Source organism: Penicilliopsis zonata (genome assembly GCF_001890105.1).
Source record: "Penicilliopsis zonata CBS 506.65 unplaced genomic scaffold ASPZOscaffold_6, whole genome shotgun sequence".
Classification (NCBI taxonomy): Eukaryota; Fungi; Ascomycota; class Eurotiomycetes; order Eurotiales; family Aspergillaceae; genus Penicilliopsis; species Penicilliopsis zonata.
The window spans coordinates 999,393-1,011,592 of NW_019208916.1; the positions used below are offsets into that span (position 1 = coordinate 999,393).

Genomic DNA, 12,200 nt, shown 5'->3' on the forward strand with positions numbered 1-12,200 from the left:
TACTATAGCTATAGCGAGTGGAAGACATAAATGTCTTTAATTCCCGATGGAGGTAGTTTGATGCTTGAGTACAAATATCCAGAGTATCCCAGAAGCTGTTACTATATCTAGGTGGAGAGTAGATATGTCTAGACTGGACTACTCTACAATCCAGGAGTATGGTTTAATTTACTATAGAACTGCTATAGATAGAAGTATCCTAAAGAATATATAGTTAATATTGTTCATTAAATCAATGAATCAACTCTGTGAAGTTGCAGAATACCAGAAACTGATATTCACCACTCTCTTTAGAACCACCCGGATGTTTCTGTCTCACTATACTTGCCATCTCGGCGTTTGCACAACAAGATGACTCGTTTGCAGTAGACTTATTTCATCCTCCCCCTTAGCTCAGACTCGACTTTTTGCATCTCTTGTCTCACTCCTAACATCTCGCACGCCAGTGTGCTGGCCTTTTGGAAAGATGCCCCCTGCTCCCAGTGCCTACGCCGGAGGCTACAGCGAGTCTGCCAGACGACAGTAGGTGCTTTACTGGGTGCAGGAATATTCTATAGCTTTTGAAAAAGGAGCGGAAGAAGCTGACTGACAGGCTCGACAACGTCGTGATCCCCGAAAAGATCAAATGTGCGACCTGCAAGAAGATCCGACTGCAGAGCGCCTTCTCGAAGAAGCAGCTCAACGACTTGCGCAACACCGTCGTCGTTCGCGGGCCCCTTCACATCGGACAGACCTCGACGGCTAGATGTCGCGTCTGCGTTGGCGGGCAGACGGTCGAGATGACCTGCAGCATCTGTGACCAGACCAAGAGTCTCGACGAGTTTGCAAAGTCTCAGCGCTCTAACCGTGTGACGGCGGTACGTTCGCTTCGTTTCGAACTTCACCAAAAGTTTGAAGATATAAGTTGAGTGTTGCTGATGAACATAGAGGTGCTTGAACTGCGTTCAGAGTCACGAGGAAACGGACCCCCTGCTGGATGAGAAGAAGCTGCTTGAAAACGAACCGTCCACCAGGAACTCCACTGCAGCCAGCGTACCCTCCCCTCTGCTACTTTACCAAGATAATTGATCCTACTGCTGACGCCGCCTGGGTAACGGCTAGACTCGTATCGACAATGAGTATGGATTTTCCAGGCTGAACATCCACGGCCGGGCCTATGGATATATTCCTGGCCTCTCCGCGGGTGTTTCCGCCGATGACGAAGATGAAGTCGACGACGACGACGACGATGACGACAATGACGACAATGACGACAATGACGACAATGACGACGATGATGACAACGATGAAGACCGGAATATCATCACCAACCGGGCCAATCTCGACGAGTTCTCAATCGGAGGAGGTGTCTGGGTCAAAGACAACTTGAAGCAGGGGAAGGCTGGCAAAGAGAACGCCAACCCCAGCGCCAGCGCCAGCGCCAGCGTCGCAAAGGAGACGGTCCGTGAGTTCATCGGCTACGATTCCCAGGGAGTTGCCCATCGTCTCGTCAGCTCGCAGTCTGGCACCGTGCCTGCGTCTTCTGTTCTCACTGTCGTTGAAGGAGCCAAAATCGCCAAGTCGGTCAACCCCAGTCCTTCCAAGCCTCCTCCTCCTCGTCGCGAATCCCGCTTTGCCCGCGTTCCAGTAAGTTTTTATCTCCATCAATGCATTTGGGAGAAGTGCTAGCTAATCGCCCAGGGAAAACGTTTCGCAAAGGGAGAAGCCCCCACCATGCGGATTGCCGAATCTTCCGGCAGACATCTCGACCTGACTGACGACGAGGCTGACGGCGACGACGGCGATCTCCAGGGATACCTCTAGACGTACAGAGCGAGCGACTGACGTGCTTCTGGCATCGCGCTAATAGACAGCTCTCCTCAATATTGACATGCAATACAATAGATGATATTCTGAAATCCCCTTGTAAATTACAGCCACCAAGAACCATGGATGGCAATTCTCTATCCAGCGGTACCCAGACTGTGGTAATCTGGGGAAGCTACAATAAGTGTCACTATAAATAAATATCTAGAAGACTTGCTGCATAGACGTTTATCTTTCTATTTGTCTCACCTATTGCTACTAATCAAGCATGACGTTAGACGGTACTTATTTATGATAGCTACCTATATGACGTCTACAGGCCAGCCACAGAACTATCAATAAACACCACTACAGAGTACAGTAGCCATGTCGATAATATAAAAAATAATTAAAGATTACAATCTGCCAGGCTATTTCTATATAATAAAGCCATCTATGACGTCCTGGCCTTCTTTTTACTGTCTGTCTCAGTACGAATCTCCCATGACGTAACAGTTTCGACCCGTCCACACAGCCCTACAGAATCACTGGACAGTACAGATTCCCCCCTCCCCCGGTATTTCTGCCTGCATCTATAGGGAAGAATATTTTTTTGACTTTCGGCCGCAACTCGGCTTTGACTGAACCTATTTCTGTATTGTACTGAGAGATACTCCGTCCAGCGTGTAGAGGAAACAAATCAATCAGTACTGACTGCTTTGCACAGGCCGAACGGGGCGTGGGCGCCCGACCCCTCATCTTGCCTGTCACCTGCCTTTGTCGCGAGACAAACAGGACGAGCTGACGCCTCGAGCGCTTCTCCCATCTCAGCAGCAGGAAAAAGGATTGACAGAGTCCTCGAGAAGAGAAGAGACTGAAGATGGCGTACGATGGCTACCACCCGTCTAACCCATACGACCAGATGGGAAACCTGAGCCAGCCTGCGCCGTTCGCACCGCCGTATCCATCGCAGCAGTCGCCCGATCAGCTCAACATGCCTTCTTACCCTCCTCCATCGTCTCAGCAGCAGCATCTATCGACTCCCTCGCCGAGTTTCAGTGGCCCGCCCCCCGAGCCTTCGTTCCATCCCCAAGGCCAACCGCCGCCACCACCCGGGAACATCAACGAGGCCGTTAGCTCGGCATTCTACAAGACGGCCACACCGGCGTACCTGACGCCTGAGATGCTGTCTCAGATCACGGCGACGGTCATACAACAACTCAAGGCGCAAGGGTTGGAGAGTAATCAGCCTGGTCAGCAGTACCAGACACAGCCGCAGCAAACGCCGCCGCCGCCGCCGCCGCCGCCGCCACCACCACCACTACCACAAGAATACCAGTATCAACAACAGTCACAATGGGTGCAACCGCCGCTTTCACCAGCGGTTCCGGATCTCACTCTCCCGACCATGAACACAACAGACTACCCGCCTCATACCCCGTCCGCAAGTCGATTCTCGACCAATCCTCGTCCAAGTCCGAGGCCATCGCCCGCTCCTGGCACGGAACGACGGGGGTCGATCTCGAGCCAGGCCAGCGGGGCGAGTCAAAAGGATGCCCGGCCGAAACCGCCCTCACGGTCCAGGGACGTCACCGTCATGGAGATGACGACGCTCGAGCGTATCTGGGGCAAGTTGTTTGACGAGGGAAAGCCGACGGAGAGGTTGGGCCAGTTTCTGCGCGGGATCGCGGTGCACATGGTAAGTAGCCAACAGTATCTAACGACTAGCATTTGAACAGGTCCCATCTAATACAGTTAGATTGAGGATTATCCACCCGGTAACACGATCGTTGTCGTTCCAGATAAGATGCAAAAGTTTTACAAGGATAATCACGTGGCTTTGGATCCTTATCCATGGGAAGGTAGTTACTTCTGACTTCTTTTTTCTTCTTCTTTTCTTGTTCTTTTTATGTCCTGCTAACTAGATAGATATCTTTGATGATCGCACCTCCTCCATCTCGCGACTGTACCGTGAAGTCGAGGCGGAACATCATCTTGTCCAAACCAAGTTGAACGAGCGGCCTGATATCCCCGGCCTGACTCCCCGTGGGTTCGAGAGATGGGTGACGCTACTGATCCAAGCCCACCCAGACCGGGAATACGAGAGACTCCAAAGAGCCGTCCTGGAAATGCCAATCAACAACCCGGACGACAGGAAGGAGCGGTTCCCCAAGGAGCTGCCTCGCCGCCTGTTCCCCGATGTGCCTGATCTGGCTTTGCGAGAGAAGTTAGACCACTATTTGGTGACACACTGCAGCATCGAAGTGCCGCCCATCACGGAAGAAGAACGAGCCAAAGCTGCTGCATATCGTCCGCCGCCTTCTAGTTCAACTACCGCTCTTGGTGCCGGTGCCGGTGCTGCTGGTGCTGCTGGTGCCGGTGCTTCCGCGAAACATAATCGGGCAACGTCTTTCAGCTCAGAACGTTCGCCGCCTTCCATTGAAAGAGGTCGCCGGCAGTATCATTCCAGGCCCGGGTCTGCTGCAGGAGACAACGACGACGACGACAACGGTGACGAAGAGGCGACGCCCGCAGCACACCCAATCGCGATCGAGCGCGAGAGAAAGCCCTACACAGCCCAACCTGGGGGTGGGAAGGTTTACGATGAAGCACCCCCTAGCACCGGCGGCGCGCACCACAAACACAGTAGCTCCCTCCCGACCGGCGCGCGTGCGCACGAGCGAACCAGTTCCACCTCTGGCTACCGCTCGTCAGAACCTCATCACAGTCATGGAGGATCCTCGCACCACTGGTCATCCACGGCTCACGGGCGGCCGCGCAGTCCCTCGATTGGCGTCCGGGCCCGAGGAGGAGGAGGAGGAGGAGGAGGAGGAGGAGGAGGAGGGGGTGACTACCGACATTCGGAGAGCGATCTGCTCGATCACGAGGGCAGACGCTCGGTGACCTTTTCCAAGGGAGACTACTACAACGGGCCATCTTCTTTATCTTCTTCTTCCATCCCGCCAACCACTAGTGCTATCCCTGCCGTTGCCTCTGGTACTACCGCGGGTGACATTATCGAGGATACTCGACGGTACCGCGACCTCGACCGGGACGACCAGGAACAGCTGTACGAGGCGCTACGGGAGCGGGACCGCGAACGAGATAAAGGACGGTACAACGACCCGCGGAGCTCGAGCTCGTGGGTGAACGATGAGGAGTATTACCGAGGGGGGTACGATTATAAGTATTATAGATGAGGATGTAATTTTTCTGTATTAGGTAGTATAATGCTGTATAATGAATAGGTACCTAGTCATATAATGCTGTATGATGATTGTCGTCTCTCGTAGGCCTTCAGAATCACCCTCCTCTCCCTCTCCTCCAGCCTTGCGCGTTTCTTGACCCTCCTCTCCGCCCGTTTTCTCTTTGCTTGAAGCTCTTCCTCGTCCTGTTCTGCCTCGCGATGCAGCTGTGCAACCTCCTCGGCACTCAACTTCCACGGCACGGAAAGCACCTCGACGAAATACCGCGTGCGATCGCGCAGGAAACACATCTCCTCGTTTGTGTCGGCCAGGATCTCGAACCGTTCCATCTGCACTCTGTTTATTGTACGGAAGGTAGTGATGCTCCCCTTGATTTTGACGAGCACACCAACCTCCAATTTTGAGATGTCGAGGATACTTTTTTCGGTCGTGGAGATATGAACTTCTCCTCCTCCTCCTCCTCCTCCTCCTCCCTCTTCTTCTACTTCCTTTTCGTATCCTTCTTGTTCCTTCTCTTCCTGTTCTACTTGTTCCACCGTTTCATTCGATTGCATGGACTGCTTCTTTATCACCACTTCGGCGGTCTCCCCGCTTGAATCGTCAAGGGTAAGGATCGTGTGCCAGGGTGCTTCAGTACGCGAGACGATCAGACCGGCTAGATAGACATATCGTATTGGATGGTTTAAATAATAGTATACTAGTTAATCAGCAAATAGCCTACGCAGCGAGCTTCAAAAGGAAAATGAACGAACCTCCTATCCCGCGTTTGAGGTTTTGGAGATCCAACGCCGAGATCTTCACCCAGGTGAAGTGCGTGGGGGATGCCTTGAAGCAGTAGGCGGGGTACGATGGGGTCTCCATGAAGACATTTTGGCGTCTATCGCTTGTATGCTCGAAACGGTTTGAGTTGAGACTTGAGATGTTGTTTAGAACTGCTGATTCCTGAAGTTTGATGATCACGTGACCACTCTTTCTACTTGACCACTGTTCTATGCTTATTCAATAGCAGACTGTTCTTTTATAGAATGGTATTTATCTATATATCAGTCACTTAGCCATGCTACTCCGTAGTAGAACATGCATTCAGCCATCATAAGTAGGTAGATCACTACAGTATCTTTATAACATTGTAGCATAGTCATATATTACTATCAAGTGGTCAAATCCACCTCCATCATGCGCTTCTTTGGATTCCGCGGCAACTGCTCCTGTCTCCTCCTCTCTTCGACACTGATATCATCGACGTCTGTCCCCAGCGCTGCGCGGATCTCCTCGTCTCGATTCTCATGGCCCGCGACGGCGACCTGCAGGATCTCACGTTCCAGCCCTGATACCAGCTCCCATTCAATACCCGCCTCGGTCAATATCTTACATCCCTCGGACTGACCGACGAACGTACCGGGTTCTTTCACCCCGAAATACACCTTTTCAATCCCTAGCCTCTTGAAACCATCACCATCACCATCACCATTGCTGCTGCTGCTGTTCCTCGTCGCCACGATCCGCTGCACGCACGGCGTATTCCCTGATAACCGACGCCCACATGGCTCCATAGTCACATACATGACGAGCTTACGACCGACTTCGTAGGGAAGAATCTCCGCCACGCGGTCGTCGGGAATGCCGTGCACGGCCGCCAAGTTCGCCAGACAGCACTGTTCCGCGTGGGTGTTCCCCGCCAGTTCCATCGTGTAGCCACTCGACAGGATCCGGTCGTCTGTGATATCTCCTGTTTCTTTCTTGGGGTCGTGGTGGTCTGTCTTGCGTGAGACGAGGATGGCACCCACGCGGAAGTTGGTCGGGCGTGGCGGGGACCGTTCGGCGAGGGCAAGGCATTTGCGCAGGTAGAACGTGTGAGGATCTGTGTGGGGGGGTTGTATCCCGGGGCCGAACGTAGTCATTTTGATATATCTAGCTTAGAATAGTAGATGTTAGTGTTAACAAGAGTGTAGACAGGTACTTGAGGTAAAAGTGCAGGTAATTGCGGAGCGATGACGAGTCTAACCCGGCTCGGTAATTATTGGTTCGCGTCGCGCGGGACGAGGCAGAAACTTGGTGAAGGACAGACCTGAAGAATTCATCTATTCTCTTTCTTTTTTGATATTTACGTGTTACTATCCGATAGATCTCGCATTCTTTCAGAATCAAGCATGTCGGAACCGCAGGACCCCCCCTCGATCGACCCGTACGAGATCCTGGGCGTGGGAGAGAAGGCAACGCCGGACGAGATCAAGACTGCCTACAGGAAAAAGGCGCTCAGGCATCATCCTGGTATGAAACCTATAGACAGCTAACCTCGAATTGGATACTAATTGGACCAAGACAAGGCAACGCCCGAGTCCAAGGATGAAGCAAACCAGAAGTTCCAGGAGATTGCATTCGCGTACGCAATCCTGTCCGATGAGCGCCGCCGCCGCCGATACGACCTGACAGGAAGCACGGAGGAGGTGCTGGGGCTCGAGGATGATGACTTTGACTGGATGGACTTTTACCGGGAGCAGTTCTCCAGCATGGTGGACACGGGGGCCATCGATAAGATCAAGCACGAGTACCAGCACTCGGAGGAAGAGACAACCGACCTGCTTGCGGCGTACGAGCAGTTCCACGGCGACATGGACCGGATCTACGACAGTGTCTTGCTCAGCAGTGTGCTCGACGACGACGAGCGGTTCCGCGCCATCATCGACCAGGCTATCGCTGAGGGAAGAGTGAAAGGGTGGAAGAAATATACCGAGGAGTCGGAGAAGAAGAAACAGCAGCGCTTGAAAAGAGCACGCGAGGAGGCCAAGGAGGCAGAAGAAGCGGCCAAGGAACTGGATGACCAGGGCAAGCGAAAGAAGAAAAACGCCTCGAAGAAGCAGTCCGCGCAGTCCAACATGAACGACCTGGCCGCCTTGATCCAGCAGCGACAGAAGAGTCGGGGAGCCAATTTCCTCGACCAGCTCGAGGCAAAGTACTCGCGTCCAGGCAAGAAGCGCAGGGCAGACCTGGATGGCGAGCCTCCCGAGGAGGCCTTTGAGGCGGTTGCCGCGAGGAAATCAAAGAAGAAGAGTAAGGCCTGACTGCTCAAGTTTTCTTCTTATTCCTGGTTGTCATATTTTTTTTGTCTCTAGAGAGCAAGGTTTCCAAACGGCCTGGGACGGTGTTTAGGACAGCGTGCATAAGCTTAGCATAATATGATTTTTTTTCCCTCTCTCCCTTTCAACAATTAGTTAGGCATATAGTAAGTAATTAGTAGTTATATTGCAAGCAGCTCCTATTCACTGTAATCAAAGCAAACAGAATGCCTTTCTTCAAAGCAGCCTGTTGTGCCCTGCAGCTTCCTTTCCCTTCCTTCCCTCCCCTGCCCACCAGCAGAAGACCCCAACCGTCTCCAAGGTGCGTCCATCCCAGTCCATCCCCGACCGCTCGAGCACCACCAAGAGACTGACCATCACAGCCTCAAGGCAGCTCGCAAACCGTCTCATCCTGTCTCCCAGCTCCACCGTTCTGGCTCTGAGCCCACACCGTCATCTCCACATCCCGTCCCAAGCCGCCCGCAAGCGGAACCACGCGATGGGCATGTCAAGACGCCGGCGTGTGCGGCTGTCGCAGGAGGACGCCCTGGAGGAAGACCGTCGCGAGGTCGTGGACCTTCTAGAAGGCCGTTTGGCAGCCCCCAGTGCCACGGTCTCGTCGCGCCCCACGCCCCCTGCTGGCAGCAGTAAGCGGGCGACCAGCCCAATAGTCACTCCAGTGCGGAGTCTGCTAGAGGCCTGCCCAAGCACGCCGCTGCCCGGCCGAGATGGGTCGGTTGCTGGGATTAATAGTCGAGCTGGGACGATCCTGTCGACAGGGCGAGATCCTCCCGTGCGAAGTTTGATTGAGCCTACTCCCGCTGTCGGTGTGTTGTGCCCCCCTATTCAGAACGACACGCGAAGGAAGAAGAAGAAGGAGAAGAAGGAGAAGGAGAGAAAAAACAAAACACTCCTCTTTGTGGGCGTCGCAGACCACCCGCCGCGCAGGTCGTCCGACAACACAGATTACAGGCTTTCCAGGGAGAAGAAACCCTTTGCAAGACCCGATCTGCACCCCCAGTTTACGGATACTACGACTGCTGGCCCCATGCCACCCAGCGTCCCGAGCCGCGATGCGCTGCCAGCGCGCCCAAGCAAGAGTTCCATGGTATCGAGGATGGCCGGTCTCGATCTCAAGGGGCCATTTGCCAGGGGCAGAGACGCCGGAGGACGCACGTCCACCAGCACGCGGGGAATGTCTGCCGACCCCAGTACGACCGCCCGCATCGGGCGATCGGCATCCAGGAACCGCTGGCTCAGCTCTCCGTTCAACCTCGCCTCCCGGTCAGGAAAGCTGGTGACTGACCAAGGAAAATTAATTGATATGGACAATGCATACAGGCACTTTGCTGACGATGAGCTGGCCAAATCGGCCGGCAGCCTGGCCGCGCTGTCCAAAGCCAACCGGGCGTCCGAGGATGATGGCGGGGTTCCAGCTGCAGTTGCTGCTGCTGCCAACGCCACCACCCGGGGCGATGAACGTCTAGCCAAGGATCTCTTTGACAGCGAGAATAATCCCATCGATTCGAGTGACGAAGATGAGGTGGAAGAATCGACGTCTAGTGATGAGGAGGGGGGAAGATCTCCGACCCGAGGGCGAAAGAAATCGACGGCTGAACCGTCGGCGGCCACCCAAGGCAATGATCATAACACTGAAGACAATACACAAGTAAAAGAGGAAGAAGCAGACGAACACGACGATGATGCTGATTCGGTCGAAACTGCCAGACCAGATCAGATCGCGGAACAGGAACACCAGACCGTGGCAGGTCGATATCACGTCAAGTCTCTCCTCCCCCCCGAGCCTCACAAGCCGGTGAAGAAATCAGATGTCCACCCGCGGACGAGCTTTGACAATACGGCTTCTGCAATCGGGACGCCTTTTGGCTCCGACGACGAGGCAGAGCTGTCGGATATTGCGCGGGCGCAGAAGCTCAGCATCCAGATGTCCGCGATCGACCATTCCATCCCGCACCGGGCGATTCGGACCATTATCCGAGGCGACTTTGCCAGTATCAAGAACGAGGCCGAGGAGGGCCGTCGCCGCCAGCGCAAATACCTCGTGGCCACCGATCTGAGCGAGGAGTCTGTCTATGCCCTGGAATGGACCATCGGGGGGATTCTCCGCGATGGAGACACCATGTTCGCCGTTTTTGCAGTGTCCGATGAGAACGCTTCGGGGAGCCGAGATGTCGACCCGGCCACGCCGACCAGACTCATCCACGACACTACCGCAGTGGTCGGATCCCAGACGGAGGAGACGACCAACAAGTCACAGGCCGAAGCGGCCACTCCTTTGACCCGGGCGCTGTTTGCTCGCCTGGGGTCGGGGACAGACAGCCGATCGAGCTCTGTAGACACCAAGATCATGTCCAAAGCCGAATTGGAGCGATCCCATGCCGTCGAATCCATCTCGCAAACCTGTGTGCGGCTGTTGCGGAAGACCACCCTCCAGATCCGCGTCGCAGTGGAGGTGATCCATTGCAAGAACCCGAAAAACATGATCACTGAAGCGGTTGGTTTTTTTTTTTTTTTTTTTTTTCTCTCTTTTTCCGTCTTAACATTGAGCTCTAAGACTAGCAAGATTATCTGCTGACTTTGCGACTACAGATTGACGGACTGGAGCCCACGCTGGTCATCGTCGGGGCACGAGGCCGAAGTGCGTTCAAGGGGTGAGTCTTCTCCTGGCCTTTACAAGCTTAGTTACCAGCTATGTCTAACAATTCCCGTTATCTCAGCATCCTTCTAGGATCATTCTCAAACTACCTGGTCACCAACTCGTCGGTCCCTGTCATGGTGGCCCGCAAGAAGCTGAAGAAGAACAAGAAGAAACCCTCACGCACCGCCAACCCCAACTATCTGAACACGCCCAACAAACTTTCCATGGCCAAGGTGGACGAGTATTCCGATAAGGAAAGGAAGGGGAAATGATCGGGCGTTTGACAACTTGACAAGCCTCCTCCTGCTCACGGTTATGCGAGGGTTTACGAGAAATATGATTATTCTGCTCACTAGCGCCGGACGCGGCATGATGTATCTTACTGTATCATTATACCAATCATATCCTACAGACCATCCTTACCTTATTATTCTCTTCTATCTGTTGTAGGCTATACTACTGCCAGTACTGCTTGGCTCTAGCAGTGCAGTAGTGCAGCTTATCTGATATCACGTGCACGGTCACCGCCAAAGCTGGAGCTGTCGATAGCGGGACAAGCAACCAGCAAAGCAATCGGATTATCTCGAACCAACCCAACTAGTTGGCCCGAAGCGACCGCCAACCGCCCCTGTCTGTCTGTCGCCAGCACCGTCTTTCTTCTTTCCTCTTTCCTCTTTCCTCCCCCTCCACGCCTCATCCCATCTCTTCCCCCGTGGTTGGCACCTCGTCCAGCATGGCGTCCGAGTTCATTGACCCCCGAATGACCTCCATCAAGCCTCGTCTGAGGTACAACACCATTGGCGGTATTAACGGACCGCTAGTCGTCCTGGATAACGTGAGTACTGCCTTGCGAATACGGTGTCTAGTCGAATCAATCAGCTAATCTTTGTCTCTTCTTCTTTTTCTTCATCTTCTCTAGGTCAAATTCCCCAGATACAATGAGATCGTCTCCCTGTCTCTCCCCGACGGCACAGAACGATCGGGCCAGGTCCTCGAAGCTCGAGGTAACGTTACCCGAACCGCGTTGATGACGAAATTTGGGCTGATATGTTATTTTCTTTTATACAGGAAACAGAGCTGTGGTTCAGGTATAGATACAGATATATATTATATATATATATATATATATTGTCTTAGGAGCTGGATGGTGGAGGTTGACCAGTTGTAGGTGTTCGAAGGCACTTCCGGTATCGATGTCAAGAAGGTATTATTTTCTCCCTCACCACATCTGCCTATCTGCATATACTGATTCTTTGATTGTTCTCAGACGAAAGTCGAGTTCACCGGCCACAGTCTGAAGCTCGGGGTATCCGAGGATATGCTGGGTCGTGTCTTCGATGGTTCCGGACGTGCGATCGACAAGGGCCCCAAGGTGTTGGCGGAAGATTATCTGGATATCAACGGCCAGCCCATCAACCCGTATTCACGAGTATGATTTCCTTTCCTCCATTATTTTCTTTTCTTTTCCTCTTTTTTTTTTTTTTTTTTTTTTTT

General features: G+C 53.3%; 8 protein-coding genes across 8 annotated transcripts in view; 6 read left to right on the forward strand and 2 right to left on the reverse strand.

The window, feature by feature from the left end:
• Nucleotides 1–466: 466 nt before the first annotated feature.
• On the forward strand, nt 467–1,879 carry ASPZODRAFT_25262 (hypothetical protein; the record flags this gene model as incomplete). The annotated part of the gene is made up of 5 exons (XM_022727993.1): nt 467–522; nt 593–857; nt 928–1,032; nt 1,102–1,626; nt 1,681–1,879. The coding sequence occupies 5 exons, from the start codon at nt 467–469 to the stop codon at nt 1,801–1,803; spliced, it is 1,074 nt and encodes a 357-aa protein (XP_022581704.1). The 3' UTR covers nt 1,804–1,879.
• A 336-nt stretch (nt 1,880–2,215) lies between these two features.
• On the forward strand, nt 2,216–3,766 carry ASPZODRAFT_1915213 (hypothetical protein). Its single transcript, XM_022727344.1, has one exon. The coding sequence runs from the start codon at nt 2,666–2,668 to the stop codon at nt 3,518–3,520; it is 855 nt and encodes a 284-aa protein (XP_022581705.1). The 5' UTR covers nt 2,216–2,665; the 3' UTR covers nt 3,521–3,766.
• On the forward strand, nt 3,547–5,002 carry ASPZODRAFT_132158 (hypothetical protein). Its single transcript, XM_022722952.1, has 2 exons — nt 3,547–3,647; nt 3,715–5,002. The coding sequence occupies exons 1-2, from the start codon at nt 3,593–3,595 to the stop codon at nt 4,983–4,985; spliced, it is 1,326 nt and encodes a 441-aa protein (XP_022581706.1). The 5' UTR covers nt 3,547–3,592; the 3' UTR covers nt 4,986–5,002.
• ASPZODRAFT_132159 (hypothetical protein) lies at nt 4,983–5,886 on the reverse strand. Its single transcript, XM_022722953.1, has 2 exons — nt 5,744–5,886; nt 4,983–5,688 (listed from the first exon to the last, which is right to left on the reverse strand). Exons 1-2 carry the CDS (start codon nt 5,850–5,852, stop codon nt 5,042–5,044), a joined length of 756 nt encoding a protein of 251 aa, XP_022581707.1. The 5' UTR covers nt 5,853–5,886; the 3' UTR covers nt 4,983–5,041.
• A 120-nt stretch (nt 5,887–6,006) lies between these two features.
• Nucleotides 6,007–7,072, reverse strand: ASPZODRAFT_25265 (hypothetical protein; the record flags this gene model as incomplete). Its single annotated transcript, XM_022727994.1, has 2 exons — nt 6,007–6,906; nt 6,997–7,072. 2 exons carry the CDS (start codon nt 7,070–7,072, stop codon nt 6,143–6,145), a joined length of 840 nt encoding a protein of 279 aa, XP_022581708.1. The 3' UTR covers nt 6,007–6,142.
• Nucleotides 7,073–7,141: 69 nt separating this feature from the next.
• Nucleotides 7,142–8,053, forward strand: ASPZODRAFT_65086 (hypothetical protein; the record flags this gene model as incomplete). Its single annotated transcript, XM_022729277.1, has 2 exons — nt 7,142–7,262; nt 7,314–8,053. 2 exons carry the CDS (start codon nt 7,142–7,144, stop codon nt 8,051–8,053), a joined length of 861 nt encoding a protein of 286 aa, XP_022581709.1.
• A 247-nt stretch (nt 8,054–8,300) lies between these two features.
• On the forward strand, nt 8,301–11,141 carry ASPZODRAFT_1913899 (hypothetical protein). The gene is made up of 2 exons (XM_022727340.1): nt 8,301–10,562; nt 10,658–11,141. Exons 1-2 carry the CDS (start codon nt 8,547–8,549, stop codon nt 10,721–10,723), a joined length of 2,082 nt encoding a protein of 693 aa, XP_022581710.1. The 5' UTR covers nt 8,301–8,546; the 3' UTR covers nt 10,724–11,141.
• A 172-nt stretch (nt 11,142–11,313) lies between these two features.
• The window catches only part of ASPZODRAFT_132162 (hypothetical protein), a 2,390-nt gene continuing 1,503 nt past the window's right edge, over nt 11,314–12,200 (forward strand). The window contains exons 1-5 of the mRNA XM_022722955.1: nt 11,314–11,541; nt 11,626–11,710; nt 11,775–11,794; nt 11,875–11,910; nt 11,974–12,135. Coding sequence (XP_022581711.1) covers nt 11,440–11,541; nt 11,626–11,710; nt 11,775–11,794; nt 11,875–11,910; nt 11,974–12,135 — 405 coding nt within the window. The 5' untranslated portion in view covers nt 11,314–11,439. The remainder of the gene's footprint in view (nt 11,542–11,625; nt 11,711–11,774; nt 11,795–11,874; nt 11,911–11,973; nt 12,136–12,200) is intronic.